Below are 15,231 nucleotides of genomic sequence, written 5' to 3' on the forward strand. Positions count from 1 at the left end.
ATAATGATTTTAGATTGCAGTTTTCCTCAGATACTGACTGTGGTACTGACTGTGGTCTATTTCCCTCTGATAATGACCCTGGCCTCACTCTCTCCTCTTCAAATTATGCCCCCATTCCTTCAGGATTTATCCTGATCTACAGTCCCCAATGCCTGCCCTCCCTGAGATAATGGCCCCAATCACTACCCAGGTCCCTATCCCCCTCATGGACTAGTCATTGTCCTCAGAAGTAGCCTCCGGTCCATGTCTGCACTGAGGGCCTGATTCAGACCCGCTCGCAAGCGATCTGTGCTCACAAGCGGGTCGATGGGCGGGCAGTGCGCACACGCGAGCCCCGGAGTGAGTGGGAAATCACTCACTCCGGACTCGCAACAAAATGGGGCAGCTGTCAGGGGCAGCTCGCAGCTGTCAGGGACAGCTCGCCCCATTTTGTAGGCGGGGAGGGGGGGGTGGCTGGCCAAACGGAGGCGCTCCCAAAGGAACGCCTGCTGTTTGAGGGCGGCCCTACTGACATCACTCGTGATGTCGGTAGTTGAGCTTCCTGCTCTATTAGAGCTCACTGGGGCTTGCGGGAAGGAGACCCTACCACAAGGGTCTCTTCGCAAGCCCGATGGTCGCGACCATCACCTGGCCGCTCGCAAAAGCTGTGGGTGGTTACCCACAGCTTAGCGAGCGGACAGGAGGCCGGCTCCAAAAAAAAAAAAAAAAAAACTCCCTGATTCAGAGGGCTTTGAATCAGGGCCTGAGTCTTAAACTGGGTACACACTGAGCGATGTGTACCCAGTTGACAGACCGACAATTCGGATCCTGGGTACACATCAGAACGATGTAATGAACGACCGAACGATGATTCGTTCTGTTCTTCATTACACTGCATGGCGCGCATGCAATATTGTCAGGTTTGATGTGCAGCACATCAAACCTGACGACGTAGCATGCGACATGACGATCAAAGTCTTCAAACTGCAGTCCGGTTGGAGGGCTGCATTGGAGCAGGGGGTGGGCCGGGGTGGACCAACTGGTCATTTGAAAGAAAAATCTGTTGTGCATGCTACTTGTTATGAATGCTGCATTGTAAAGTCAGGATGACTCTATGGGGGAGACGTACTAAGATGTGGATAGAGATAAAGTACCAAACCAACTAATCCTAACTGTTATTTCTTCTTCACGGTCCATAGAGATGCACAGGGATACCATGGGGTGTGTGTGGTTGGAGTGATCTGGGCACCAAAAAGTAAAAGCTTTAGCTCCCAGGATGCATCTGTCCTCCTCCACATATAGCCCGGCCACAGTCAGACAGTTTTAAGTTTGGTGCCGGCATCACATCAGAGCAGGGCTAGCCATCCTAATAGGCGCCTGTGCTGCTGCTCCAACTACCTCCGCTGGCGCCGTGACACCGGTGAGTGGTCCGGTGATTACAGCGGGCGCCAGTGGGGCTCTGCTAGCAGCTCCACTGGGGACCCAGGGCTGCAACTGGACGGACGGAGAAGAACAGGTAAGGTGATTCCCCGCTTGCGGGGTATCACGTTGTGTGCAGTCCTTACCTATTGCGGTGGAGACCTGCCGGAGGACGCTGCAGTGGGGCGACTGGTTCGTCCGCTCCCCCACTAGACAGTTAAAAGCTGGCGTCTGGGACCATGTAGAGGCCAGTGGCACCCGGCGGTTGATTCCCCTCCTGGCAGCCCCTCCCCCAGCCCAGAGCGCGATCCCTCACAAGAGGTTTCCCGCCTCTGAGCTGCTACTCCTCCCTATATGAGATGCTCAGCAGCCATTAATCAGGGCTTTTCTTAAGCTACAGGTCTCAGGAGATTTGGGTCCAGTGTCCCTGTACACCTCTCCCTGGGGCCAGGTTATACAACGCACAAATCCTACCATCCCTTTGAGGCTTGTGTAGTTGATTTAGGCCCTGATTCAGAGCCGGATGCTCTGACAGAGCGCTCGCTCTGAATCAGGGCTGTCCTTCTCAATTTTTAGAGCGGCCTCCTGGCCACTCGTATAGCTGTGGGTGACCACCTACAGCTATAGCGAGCGGCCTGGAAGATGGTCGCGATGGTCAAGACCATCGCGACCATCGAGCTTGCGACGAGACCCTTGTGGTAGGGTCTCGTTGCCGCAAGCCCTGGAGTGCTTTTGGCTCTATCAGAGCCGACAGCACTCCCACTGACATCACTTGTGATGTCAGTGGGGCCGACCCCAGACGGTAGGCATTCCCATGGGAATGCCTCCATCTGGCCAGCCACGCCCCCGGCACTCCCACCAAAGGGGGCGTGCTGTCACTCACCATCGACAGCACGCCCCCTTTGTAGCAAGACCCATAGCGACGGCTTGCCCGTCACTATCCGGGTCTCGCGCATGCGCACGACGGAGCCGGGTCCGTCGTGCGCATGCGCACTGGGCCAACATCGATCCGCTTGCGAGCGCTCAGCGCTCGCGAGCGGGTCTGAATTAGGCCCTTAGTGCCCATTATAAGTATACTTTTGTATGTGACTTGTGCTAGCTCTGCTGTTGTGATATACTGTCTTAAAACTTTCAGACTGTTGGTTAAACAAGAACAGCAGGGATAGATATAACTGTCAACTGCCAGGTGTGTAGGGGTTCATTATTACTTCACATTTACTTGTATCTGTGAAGGGTGTCGCACTGCATTACTAGCCATGCACGGATTGTGTGCTGCTGGCTGGTTATTACTATGTCTTCTAAGGGTAAACAGGAGCCTGTGGCCCCTGTGCTGGTTACTTGCAGATCTTGTTCAGCTGGCTTTACCCCTCAGGATTTCGTGCAGAATGTTCGGTGTGCTCTTTATGTACCACCTCTCCAGTTCACCATACCAGCCCCTGTCCAGGAGCCACCTTGTCCTCCTTATACCAGGTTATGACCCGGCTAGTGGACCGCTTATCAGCCCCCACACTGTCTCCCACCATGGGGTACCAACAGATATTACAGCCTACTATGTCGGTACCCCCTATGCATCCTCCTTGGATGGATGTTTATGCCCACTCAGTTCAGAATATGGCTCAAACGTCTGCAGCCTATCAGCAAATGTTACAGGCGGACAGACTGTTAGCCAAAGCACATAGGCGGACTGTATCATCCTCTTAGTCCACCAGCTTTTGGATTCTGACGCATCATCTGAGGAGGCAGATGATGCACAAAATTCTCTACCTAAGTTGCCCTCGGGCGAGGAGGACCGTCATTCAACAGTGGATGTCCCTTCTTTAGTGAGGGCGGTTAAATCAGTCCTGAAAATAGAGGATGAACCGTCCCCTAAGCCTAAAACCCAGATGTTTAAACGTCAAAAGGTGGTTAATCAGAACAGCTCTCTGAGCTCACGGGGGAAGCCGGGGGTACTCCTGACAAACGGTTCGAGCTCCCAAAAAGACTAGCGTCTTTTCACCCTCTCAATACTGGTGAGTGTACTAAGTGGGAAGTCCCTCCCACTGTTGATTCGCATGTGGCAATCTTAGTCAGAAGCTGTACGCTGCCTTTACCGTCTACATACAAAACTGGAAACTTGTCTCAAGTCAGTCTACTCGCTTTCTGGCGCTATTACTCGGCCGGCTATGGCCGCGGCCTGGGTAGCTATGGCTATAGAAGTATGGACAGACGCTCCCGGAGAACAACTGGCCTATATCTCCCATATTCAGGAAGTGGCCTCTTATTTGGGAGAAGCTGCGTTGGATACTGGAATCCTTGCCTCTAAGGCATCTGCAACCTCGGTAGTCGCCTGGCTACGGTCCTGGAAAGCGGACACGGAATCCAGGAAGGCCCTCGAATCCTTACCCTTCTCTGGAGACAGGGTATTCGAGGCAGAGTTGGACAAAATAGTGGCTACAATGGCAGCCTCAAAATCTGCCTTTCTGCCATCAGCAGCTGCTCCTAAGCCTAGGCCGTCCTCTTTTCGGTCCTTTAGCCCTCAGGGTAAGGCAAAAGGACAGTCCTTTCCCAGGCAACCTAGTTCTCACAAGATCACTAAGCCACGATCCAAGCAGTCTTGGAGCCGTATACAAATAGAGCGGACCCGCGATACTTTTTCGCCTCTCTGGATTTTCCGCCTACTTCGCCTGTTCTGCAGGCGGAAAAGTATTGCGTGCGTGGCCGCTTTACTCCGTATTCAATTTGCAAGTAGGCGAAAACAGGTCCCGGCGAAACTTGGACAGGTGGAAAGTACTGTCAGATTTGAGCAAATCAGCCTGACACCCCCCAAATGATGCTCTGACATGGGGGTTAGCTATGGTACCCACCCGATTTGGCTTGCTGAAGTTATTTGGTGTTTTTAAACGGGCTCAATAGCTGCTAAATACCATTTTTGTATAAGTGGTGCAGAATAGTATTCAGGAGTATTTTTTGTTGAAAATAACATCCCAGCAAATTTGGGGTACTTGAAAATGGGGGTCAGCATATTTAAAAGTTGTTAAATTAAAGTTGAAAAAATCCACCTTCCACAAGCACCTGCAATAAAGAAAAAACACTTGGGGCATACTTGGGCGCCCCCCGATTCCCCACAAGCCGCCCACCCATTCCCCCCCCCCCACCAGAGTCAAGTTCGCTAGTTTTTAACTTTGTACCCCAACATTTTTTTTTTACGCCCCCAAATTCAATGTAATTTTTTGGGGTGTTAAGTGTTTTTTTTTATTTTTTGACAGTTTACCTTTGGGGGACTGTCTGAAGGCTGCACAGCGATTCCCGCAACGTTGCACCCCAAAACCCCAATTCTGCACTTTTTTCCGCCTCCTATTCATAGGCGAAACTTTTTCGCCTATTACATTGCATTGACTTTCCGCCTAGGCGGAAAGTCTTTCAAATTGAATACGGAGTAAAATCAAAACAGGCGAAAGTGAGGTCATCGGCTAATAGATTTCGCCAAAAACACATGGAAACGGCTTTTCGCCTCAAATTGAATACGGCCCTTGGTCGGTCAGACATCCAGATTCCAAGTCTGATGACAAACACACCGCCTGATGTGGCGGGCCTCCTCCTGGGAGATCTCAGGGTGGGAGGCCATCTTCTTTGATTTGACGACTCTTGGCGTCAAACAACCACAGACGCCTGGGTCTGAGAAGTGGTCTCTCAGGGGTACGCCCTTGCCTTTCTGAAGCAGCGTCCTCTCCAGCAATTTTTTTGTACAGGTCCCCCATCAGACCCTATCAAGGATCTGGCCCTCCAGGAAGCCATTCACTCCCTGCTGAGTTCAGGTGTGATAATACCGGTTCATTGAGGAACTGGTTTTTATTCCACTCTCTTTTTGGTTCAGAAACTGAACGGGTCTCATCTGCCTATTCTGAATCTCAAATCCCTCAACAAACTTATCAGAGTGCCAAAGTTCTGTATGAAAACTCTACGTTCAATTGTCCTGGCATTGGAGCCTGGGGATTTCATGGTTTCTCTGGACATTCAGGTTGCATTGCTGCATGTGCCAATTACGCCAACCCACCAACGGTACCTATGGTTTGCTGTTCTACAGCAACATTACCAGTTTCAGGCGCTGCCCTTTGGTCCATTAACGGCCCCTCAGGTCTTTACCAAAATAATGGCAGTTATGGCTGCCCACCTCAGGCGTCAGGGAGTCAGAATCCTGCCATACCTAGAGGACCTCTTAATCTTGCCACAGTTACTGACTGTGGGCCTGATTCAGAGCCGGACGCTCTGACCAGAGCGCTCGCTCTGAATCAGGGCCCTCCTACATGAAAATGGAGCGTCCTCCTGGACACTCGCATAGCTGTGGGTGACCACCCACAGCTTATGCGAGCGTCCATGATGATGGTCGCGATGGTCAAAACCATCGCGACCATCGGGCTTGCGACGGAGACCCTGCGGTAGGGTCTCGCTGCCGCAAGCCCTGGAGTGATTTTGGCTCTATCACAGCCAAAATCACTCCCACTGACATCACTAGTGATGTCATTGGGCCGGCTTCAGACGGTAGGCGTTCCCATGGGAACGCCTCCGTCTGGCAGCCACGCCCCCGGCACGCCCACCAAAGGGGGCGTGCTGTCAATCAACATCGACAGCACGCCCCCTTTGGTGCGAGACCCGGAGCGACGGATACCCCGTCGCTAGCCGGGTCTCGCGCATGCGCACGACGGAGCTCCCTCCGTCGTGCGCATGCGCAGTGGGGTAACATCGACCTGCTTGCGAGCGGGTCTGAATGACCCCCTGTGTTACAACACCATCTCCAACTGACCGTGGACTGCCTGCAAACACACGGCTGGCTCGTCAATTGGAAAAAGTCCTTCCTCTCTCCGACACAGCGGATGGTACATCTGGGGGCACTCTAATACAAAGGCTCTTTCTGCCAGTGGACAATATTTTGGCACTGCACTTGCATGTGCCTAACTTGCTACACAATCAAAAGGTATCCATTCACTCAGCAATGCAGGTCCTGGGGTCCATGGTATCCACATGGTGGAATACGCCCATACGCCCAGTTCCATTCCAGGCCCCTTCAACAACTGATTCTCTCCCGGTGGAATCGACAGTATCATCTGATTCGGTCCCAGATCCTCCTCTCTCCAGAGGCTCGGATTTCCCTCTCATGTTGGCTGCAGACGTCCCATCTGGACAAGGGTCGTCCCTTCTGGATTCCAAATTATGAGATTCTCACTACAGATGCCAGCCTTTGCAGATGGGGCGCGGTAACCAGTCATCATACCTTTTAGGGTTGGTTAATCCAGGAAAGTCGCCTGCCCATAAACATTCTGGAGCTTCGAGCAGTGTACAGAGCACTCACTCGGGCGCAAGACTTTCTCCAGGGCAGGCTGTTCCAAATCCAGTCCGACAATGTGACTGCGGTAGCCTACTTCAACCATCGGGGGAGCAATCGAAGTCGAGCAGCCATGCGGGAAGTGACAAACATCCTGGTCTGAACCGAATGTCATCTCCCGGCAATCTCGGCAGTGTTCATCCCCGGAGTCCTCAACTAGAAAGCAGATTTCCTAAGCAGTCAGGACATACACGCTGGAGAGAGGGCTGTCCACCCGGGAGTCTTCCAATTTCGTGGACAAATGGGGCCTACCAGAAGTAGACCTCATGGCCTCGCGTCACAATCAGAAGGTCCCCATGTACGGGTCCAGGACCAGAGATCCCTCAGCCGCCTTTGTGGATGCTCTGGCTTCAATCTCGCATATCTCTTTCCTCCGATCTCACTCTTCCCGAGGGTTCTCTTAAAGTTCAAACAAAATGGTGGCACGGTGATACTGATAGCCCCAGCCTGGCCCAGGTGCCATTGGTTCACCGACCTACAGTGTCTCTCCATAGACACTCCTTTTCCACTTCTATGGCAGGATCTGATAACGCAGGGCCCTTGCCTGCACTCGGATGTACCTCGTCTGTTTATGACAGCGTAGCTCTTGAGTCATCAGTCTTAAGAGCCAAGGGTTTCTCTCGCTCTGTGGTCTAGAGGATGCTCAGGCCACGTAAGCCTTCCTCGACCCGCATCTATTACAGAGTTTGGCACTCTTACTTTCAATGGTGCTCCCCCAGAGGCTATGACCCTACAGTTTTCTGCACTATCCGTCGGGTTCCAGCGAAGGATCGCTCCCCTGTCTGATGTTAGAACATTCTTTCAGGGTGTTCTCCGTCTTCAATCTCCCTTTGTCCCTCCAGTGGCCCCTGTGGGATTTGTCCTTGGTTCTCAAGGCTCTACAGGCGTTTGAACCTCTGTACTCAGTAGACCTCAAGTGGCTTACGGCGAAGATGCTCTTTCTCCTCGCTATCTCCTCTGCCCGCAGGCTATCTGATTTGGCAGCGTTCTCCTGTTGCTCCCCCTTCTTGATCTTTCATCCGGATAGAGCTGTCCTCCGTAGCCGAGCTGGTTACCTTCGTAAAGTGGTATCCCGATTCCATGTAAATAAAGAGATTGTGGTTCCAGCCTTCCAGCCCTCGGACCTCTCTGCAGGTGAAGCCTCTCTGGATTTGGTTCGTGCTCTTCGGATCTACACGGATCGTACCAATTCTTTGAGGAAATCAGATTCTCTTTTTGTGTTGTATGGCTTTCACCAGCGAAGCTGGCCAGCTAACAAATAGACTCGTTGGCTCCGGCATGACAGTCTATCAGACCTACACGTAAGCTGGTCTTCCTGTTCCAAATAGGATTACAGCACATTCTACTCTGTCTGTGGGACCATCGTGGGCGGTTTAACGTGATGCTTCTGACGAACAATTGTGCAAGGCGGCCACGTGGTCTTTCGTCCACACCTTTTTGCGGCTCTATGCCTTTGATACCTTTGCCTCTCAGGATGCTTCCTTTGGGCATCGGATTCTCCTTTCTGATCAGGAGCGTCCCCACCCTTAGGGGAAACTGCTTTAGGACATCCCCATGGTATCCCTGTGGATCCATATGGACCCTGAAGAAGAAATCAAGAGTTATGGTAGACTTACCTTTGTTAACTCTATTTCTTCGAAGTCAATAGGGTCCACCGGGCGCCCATCTTGACGCACCTGGCTTCAAGGGGTATTTTTCTCTTGGCCACGGATTCCCTCATCTTTTGTGAGTGGTTCTTGTGTGTTCTTCCTTCTCCTCTCACCTGCTCTTGCCTTGGGCTTGTTTACAAAACTGTCTGCCTGTAGCCGGGGGCGGGGTATATGTGGAAGAGGACCGGTGCATCCTGGGAGCTAAAGGTTTGACTGTTTGGTGCCCGAATCACTCCAACCACACACGCCCCATAGTATCGTTGTGGACCCTATGGACTTTGAAGAAATAGAGTTAACAAAGGTAAGTCTACCATAACTCTTACTCTTTCAAACACCGCCTGTAAAGTGACAGGAGCTGATTGGTTGGTACTTTCTCTCTCCAAAGTGTTGTACATCTCCCCCTATATACTTAAATGTACCTTTTATATATCAATGTGGTTTACAAGTATTTCCAGGTTGAGGAAGATTTGATCAATACCACCTCTTGGGCTGATTACAGTCAGTTAGTGGAGTCAGAACATGCGCATACATGCGGATCACAAACGATTCCCTTCCAACCACATATCGCTATGCCTGATTCCATTTTTTTTTGTTCACTCTCTGTTGTATCCAACCAATATTGGCTGCAGTATATCAGCATGTGTGGGCACGTTTACACAAAACACAACATATGAGATAAGATTTCTGTCTTCTAAATTCCACTACACTGATCAAAGCTAATACTTGTTTGGTTGTGATTGGTAACGTTACATTTGTGTTATATAATTATTTTCTTAAAATAAGATGTTAATCCCTTGTGCGCCAGTCATGGAAAAATGTCATACTCTGTATTTAAAAATATATTTTTGTTTGCTGCTTTGTAATATATAGCTAGCATTTTCTCCATTCACATCCTGCTCTACATATATTCAATTTAATTGTCATTTTTTGTCACTTCTCTCCTATCTACTCAATTGCATTGTAATTCATATTATAGATGTTTCCAAATTTCTCTGCATTTTTTCAACCATGTATCTTTTTTTCCTTTTATTAAATATGCAGATGGGAATACAGGATGATGGCTATGAGGAGGTAAACAATGCAGAGTTTGACTATGAAGTAGAGTATGAGTGTGTAAGTATTTGTTTTAATCAGTGCTAAAATTATTTGTTAGTTTGAAATGTTGCGTTTTTGTTTTGTTTTTTTCATAAAAAATAGACTGATCTCCCTCGCAAAACATTCTTCTGCTGCTGCTCAGCCCGGTCAGTCCAAACATTGGTTGCCTGTATTTTACCAAATTCAATATAAAATGCTACACCAACATACTTCTCTTCAGGTATTTTAAAATAAAATATCTCCCAGCCCTCCCAAGCATAGCAAGGCTTTTTCTAGCCAAACCTTCATGCATTCCCTCAAAAACTAATAAGATTATTAAATTCCAGAACCACCCACATAAACTCCATAAATTATTCTACCCAATTTCCTCCTCTCTACACCGTCCAAACATAACTTTACATGTGTTCTCTTTCTACACTTGCACATCCTACTGACCCCAGGCCAGCATTATTCAATGACTGGATCATACATCCCACCAAGAACCTCTGCAATCTGTCTGGACTAGGAGCATAACTAAACTGTTATGGGTCCAATAGCGAAGTTTTAAGTGAGCCCCCATCTCGATGCTTCTAAAGAGACACCTCATTTGTTCATTTTAGGCACCAAAGTAATGACCTAGTTTATTTTATTCCCCATTATAATGAACGGTTTCTCTTCAGGGGAGACTAATAACTGATTCAGTAGTTCTGAAAAAAAGTCCCCAAAGCAACTCCTAGGGGATCATGGGGCAGATGTATGAAGGTCTGTGAAGTGATAAAGTGGAGAGTCATAAACGACCAGCCAATCAGCTCTCAACTAACATTTTTCAAACACAGCCTTTAACATGACAGTAGGGAGCTGAGTGGCTGGACGGTTATCACTCTGCACTTTATCACTTTCCAGAGCTTCATACATCTGCACCCATGTATCCTGGTGCCCCCCCAGGAATCCACCACCGGTGATGTTAGATATAAATTAGGTGAAGAGTAGGCGGCCTCTAAGCCTCCAGGCCCCATAGCATTAGCACCGCCTGCTCCCTCGGCTGTACTAAATATTGTAACAATTTACAAAAATTAGCACTTTACCTCATGTATTAAGTTTCTCTTTCCCTATATATTGTAAGCTTACGAGCAGGGCCCTCTTACCTGTTTGTATTCTGTTCAAAATGAATACCATTCAGTATCTGAGGATATACAGTATTTAAAATCTAAACATACTATCTTCAAAGTTTCAAATGAAATGTAAAACTTAGCTTCCATTTGCCTTTCTGTTTGAATCCGGAAGTTCAGCAGCTCCTGGTGAGATTAGTCAGGTGTGCAGACCAGGAGTCATTGTGCTGGGCTGAGTTCTGAATCTTGATTGCTACAGCTGAGTTCAGAGCCTTGCTGGTTTCTGGACCTGCGATGACAGACTTTTTAGGGATTTCCCTCTCACACTCCTTTGTGGGTTGTAATCAGTCTTATCATGTCAGTCCTGGCGTTTACTTGAATACCTGCTCTGTGGAGTTTTATTTATTTGTGCTAATTTGAGACACTGGGTTGTGGAGAAATGCTGTTAGATCTTCCAATGTTTTGCTGTGTAAAACATCTGTACTATTTGGAAGATAAATCTGCATTTTCTGCCCAGCTTCTCTGCACTGTGTAAATCGGGGGTCTTCAACCCGTGGCCCGCAGAGCTGTTCCCCTGTGGGCTGCCGATGGGGTACAGGCACACTCTAATGTCACCCCCTCCGGGTCCGTTTCAGTAAGTGTAGTGCGGACTGAACTACACAGTACCAAACACATCACTGCCGGCGGCATTGTGTTTGTTTTGGCAGCCAATGAGAGTCAGACAGACTCATTAGCTGCTGCGCCCACTGCCGGAGCCGGGCTGGAGCTCACTAATGAGCTCCACCTTCCGGCTCCCGCTGTGGGTGATGGGAGAGACATCATGACGTCTCTTCCATAGTGCAGAGCGGGCTGGGAGGATGGATGAGCAGCGGGCGCAGGAACGGAGATTCAGGTAAGTAAGGTTTTTTTTTTGGGTGTGTGTCTTTGTCCTATATATGTAACGGGCAGGGGCACTGGCACTGCATAGGGGGGGACTACTACTGGGGGCACTACATAATGGGGTCCACTACTAGGCGCACTGCATAGGGGGACCACTACTGGGGGTACTGCAGAGGGGGGCAGTTATGGGACATAATTGTTTGACATAATTAATGGAGGAGGAGGGACAGTTATGGGGCATAATTATAATTGTGGGAGGAGGGGGGCCGTTCTGGGACCTAATTAAAAATGTAGGAGAGGCGAGTTATGGGACATAATTATGTGAGGATGGGGTAGAGTGTAAATACCGCAGTATAGCTTAGTGGCCGTTGGGCTTCGTTGACATTTTTAATGTGGTCCACACTTAAAGGTTGAAGACCCTTGGTGTAAATCACCTGTGCTATTTGGAAGATCTGGACAATATTTCTCTTCAGTGCACTTATCTGCTATGCAGAAAACTTGCCACCTGCCACCATTTCCCTACTGTGAAAATTATTTGTGCTACTTGGATGATCTGTTCAGCATTTGCTCTTTAGTCTAATATCACTCTGGTAAATCCATTCTTCAGTCTGCTGCTCATTTACTGATCATTGTATCCTCTATATAGATATGGCTTCCTCATCCAAAGGGCTCTTTTACTAATTTTCTCAAAATAATGCAGGTTTCTGTAATTTATTGGTGATGAACTATTATTGGGAGACAGTATTTGGGAAAAATTATTTAATCACGGAAAGGATTGGTTTGGAGGTTTGTGAATATTGTTGGTTTTATTTGGTATACAAGCACAGCTAGAAATTGAGTAAATAGGATGAGGGGTTACTTAATTGAAAAGCTACGGGAGGGAATTTAAAATGTGGAATTATTGGGATCAGCATGATCTGGAATGTCTACTTAGACAAAACACTTCAGCCAATGTTAAAAAAAACTGTTCTTCTGCATATGAATGTTAGGATGGAAGTACAGTATTGATCAAAAGTATTAGAATAATCCAATTTATCCAGTTTTTATTGAAATTTAAGCAACTTAATTCCAGTGAATAGAACAGGTATGACCGCGCTCAGTAGGTATGCTGGGATGGCATAGTCAGTCTCTAGCAGCCTATATCAAAAAGAGGTGTTCTTCCTCAAAATAATACAATATATGGATACTGTATGGCACTTTGAGATTTTCTGATACTAAATTGCAGGGGCGGATTGGGATGGAAAACCAGCACGGGAAATTTCTGAATGCAGCCCATTTTGAGGCAGGATCTGACAAGGGAACGGGGTCTGTTGGGGGTGGAAAACCCCTCACAGGGCCTGATTCTGAGTTGGATGCAGTTGCGACCTTCTTTGCGTCTTTTGCTGCAGTTGTGTAGTGACTTTATTCTAGTGCTGATACAAAGCCCTTCGCTGGTGTACATCCATGCATCCGAAAGTGCCAGGACTGAGATGCCCATTTTAAGTGTCTATTCTCTGTGCGCCTGCGGGCGTACCTGCATGTGAAATGCTACATTACAGTGTTACAGCCGCTGACAATGTAACATAGCGTTTTGCATGCATACACCAGCACTCACTCAGAGAACATAGGCATGCTGTATATCATTTTACTCAGCAGAAGTTGCTTATGCTGTCTATTTGCATCACTGTGTTAAAAATACGCCTTTGGAGGTAAAAAGTTGCACAAAAGATGCTCAGTGCTACCGAGTCACGCCACGGCATGGCACGACTAGGGCTGTTTAATGCGCAAGGAGGCTAGATGCAAGAGGAACCATCTGTTCTCGCATCTATACTCATCAGCAATACATTCTCACACCTCAGCGACTGGCATTAAATGGGTATGACACTGAGAGATGACACTTTACCTATTCTGAAAATAAGTAAGGGTCGTCCAATGTAAGCGGCTGTATGCACTAAATAAAGTCTCCTCTATAAATACATGTACCCCCACAGAGGACCCTAAAAACTCCAATACTTATATCCAACAGAAACACAATACTGTCAATAAATGCATGTACCCCCACAGATAGAGTACCCTAAAAACTCCAATACTTATATCCAACAGAAACACAGTACTAGCAGAGACACAGATAGGAGAAATAGACAGAGGGAAGAGACAGACAGAGCATGTGAGAGGACAGTAGGAAGAGAGAAGACAGAGGGAAGGGACAGTCAGTCAGAAGAAAGCTACAGAGAGAGGTAAGAGAGAGCCATGCCCAGCCATATCACTCAGGCAGTGCTGGAAATGGGGTAAGACCATGAAGTTCTACATGCAGTGGCACTGCCAGCTGAAGTGGGAACAGGTCCCCCTGCAGTGCCCCCACCTGGTGCTTACAGTACAATAATAAAGGTATTGCAGGGGTTGGATATAATGCACACAGGGCCAGGTGTGCATGAACATAACTGCTAAGATTATTAAACCCCTCTCCCATATGATCATACCTAACTTCCTCATCATTAACTTCCCTCACTAATTTAAAATTTCAGCTCACTCCCCACAGCTCATTACCTTGCTATGTGTATCATTCAGCCAGCACTTCACTGGCACACCTCTGGCACATGGGAACTTGGAGGAACAACAACAGAACATCCCGCTCTGCAGAGGAATGAGGGGAGGTACTGTAACACTGCACAGAGGAAGGGGAGGAGCCCTGCTGTGCAGAGGAATGAGGAGAGGTACTGTAACACTGCACAGAGGAAGGGGAGGAGCCTTGCTGTGCAGGGGAATGAGGGGAGGTACTTTACAACTGCACAGAGGAAGGGGAGGAGCCCCACTGTGCAGAGGAATGAGGGGATGTACTGTAACACTGCACAGAGGAAGGGGAGGAGCCCTGCTGTGCAGAGGAATGAGGGGAGGTACTTTACAACTGCACAGAGGAAGGGGAGGAGCCCCGCTGTGCAGAGGAATGAGGGGATGTACTGTAACACTGCACAGAGGAAGGGGAGGAGCCCTGCTGTGCAGAGGAATGAGGGGAGGTACTTTACAACTGCACAGAGGAAGGGGAGGAGCCCTGCTGTGCAGAGGAATGAGGGAAGGTACTGTACAACTGCACAGAGGAAGGGGAGGAGCCCCGCTGTGCAGAGGAAGGAGGCAGATGATGAGTCAGTGTCTCGACTCAGTCAGTCACACTGTATGAGGGAAGCCAAAATGTAGGGGCCGTGCAGCAGAGCAATTGCCTCACAACCATCTCCTACTATAATAAAAAAAAAAAAAGAAAACATCATCCTCCCCAATGACAGAGGGGAAAAACTCGCTGTCGCAAAACATTTAAAATAGAAGCAGCCGAGTACATATCCCTGTATCCTCCCAAGCAGCCCAACTCTGTGTGTCCCTTACTAGCTCACCCTAACCCTGCGTGTCCCTGACAACTTACCAGCTCCTGTATTGCTGGCTAATGGCTATCACAGCTGAAGGTGGGGCCGTGCTACACTAGCTCTAGGGCCATGGGAGGAGCTGCAGTGTCTGAATGAACATGTGCAGCAGCCCTCCCGTCCGTGGTCATTATCTTTAACTACAGCTGCCAGCCTCGCTCTGACAGCTGCCTGATCGGAGCGGAGCTGAGCTCCGATCAAGGCAGCAGCCGTGCGGCCCGGCAGAGGGGTGCATGGGACCAGCCCAGCGGGAACTCACCCGCTTTCCCGGTGGCCCAATCCGCCCCTGCTAAATTGTGTTTAATGTATCAAGTGCGGAGTATCAGGTGGAGAATGAGAGCTAATTGGTGTGGTTTGGAATCATCTGGATTTGT

At 48.8% G+C, this 15,231-nt stretch overlaps 1 protein-coding gene across 5 annotated transcripts in view; it reads left to right on the forward strand.

The window, feature by feature from the left end:
• BEND2 (BEN domain containing 2) overlaps window positions 1-15,231 on the forward strand; it is a 90,094-nt gene that overhangs the window by 20,811 nt on the left and 54,052 nt on the right. For 3 of the 5 annotated variants that reach the window (XM_088449495.1, XM_088449496.1, XM_088449497.1), the window contains exon 3: window positions 9,448-9,519. The exons of 1 other annotated variant lie outside the window; for it this stretch is intronic. In XM_088449495.1, the coding sequence (XP_088305621.1) occupies window positions 9,448-9,519 (72 nt within the window). The remainder of the gene's footprint in view (window positions 1-9,447; window positions 9,520-15,231) is intronic. One more of the 5 variants, XM_088449498.1, reaches the window with a different exon arrangement.

This window comes from Taudactylus pleione, unplaced genomic scaffold (genome assembly GCF_031769625.1).
Source record: "Taudactylus pleione unplaced genomic scaffold, aTauple2 ptg000487l, whole genome shotgun sequence".
Lineage (NCBI taxonomy): Eukaryota > Metazoa > Chordata > Amphibia > Anura > Myobatrachidae > Taudactylus > Taudactylus pleione.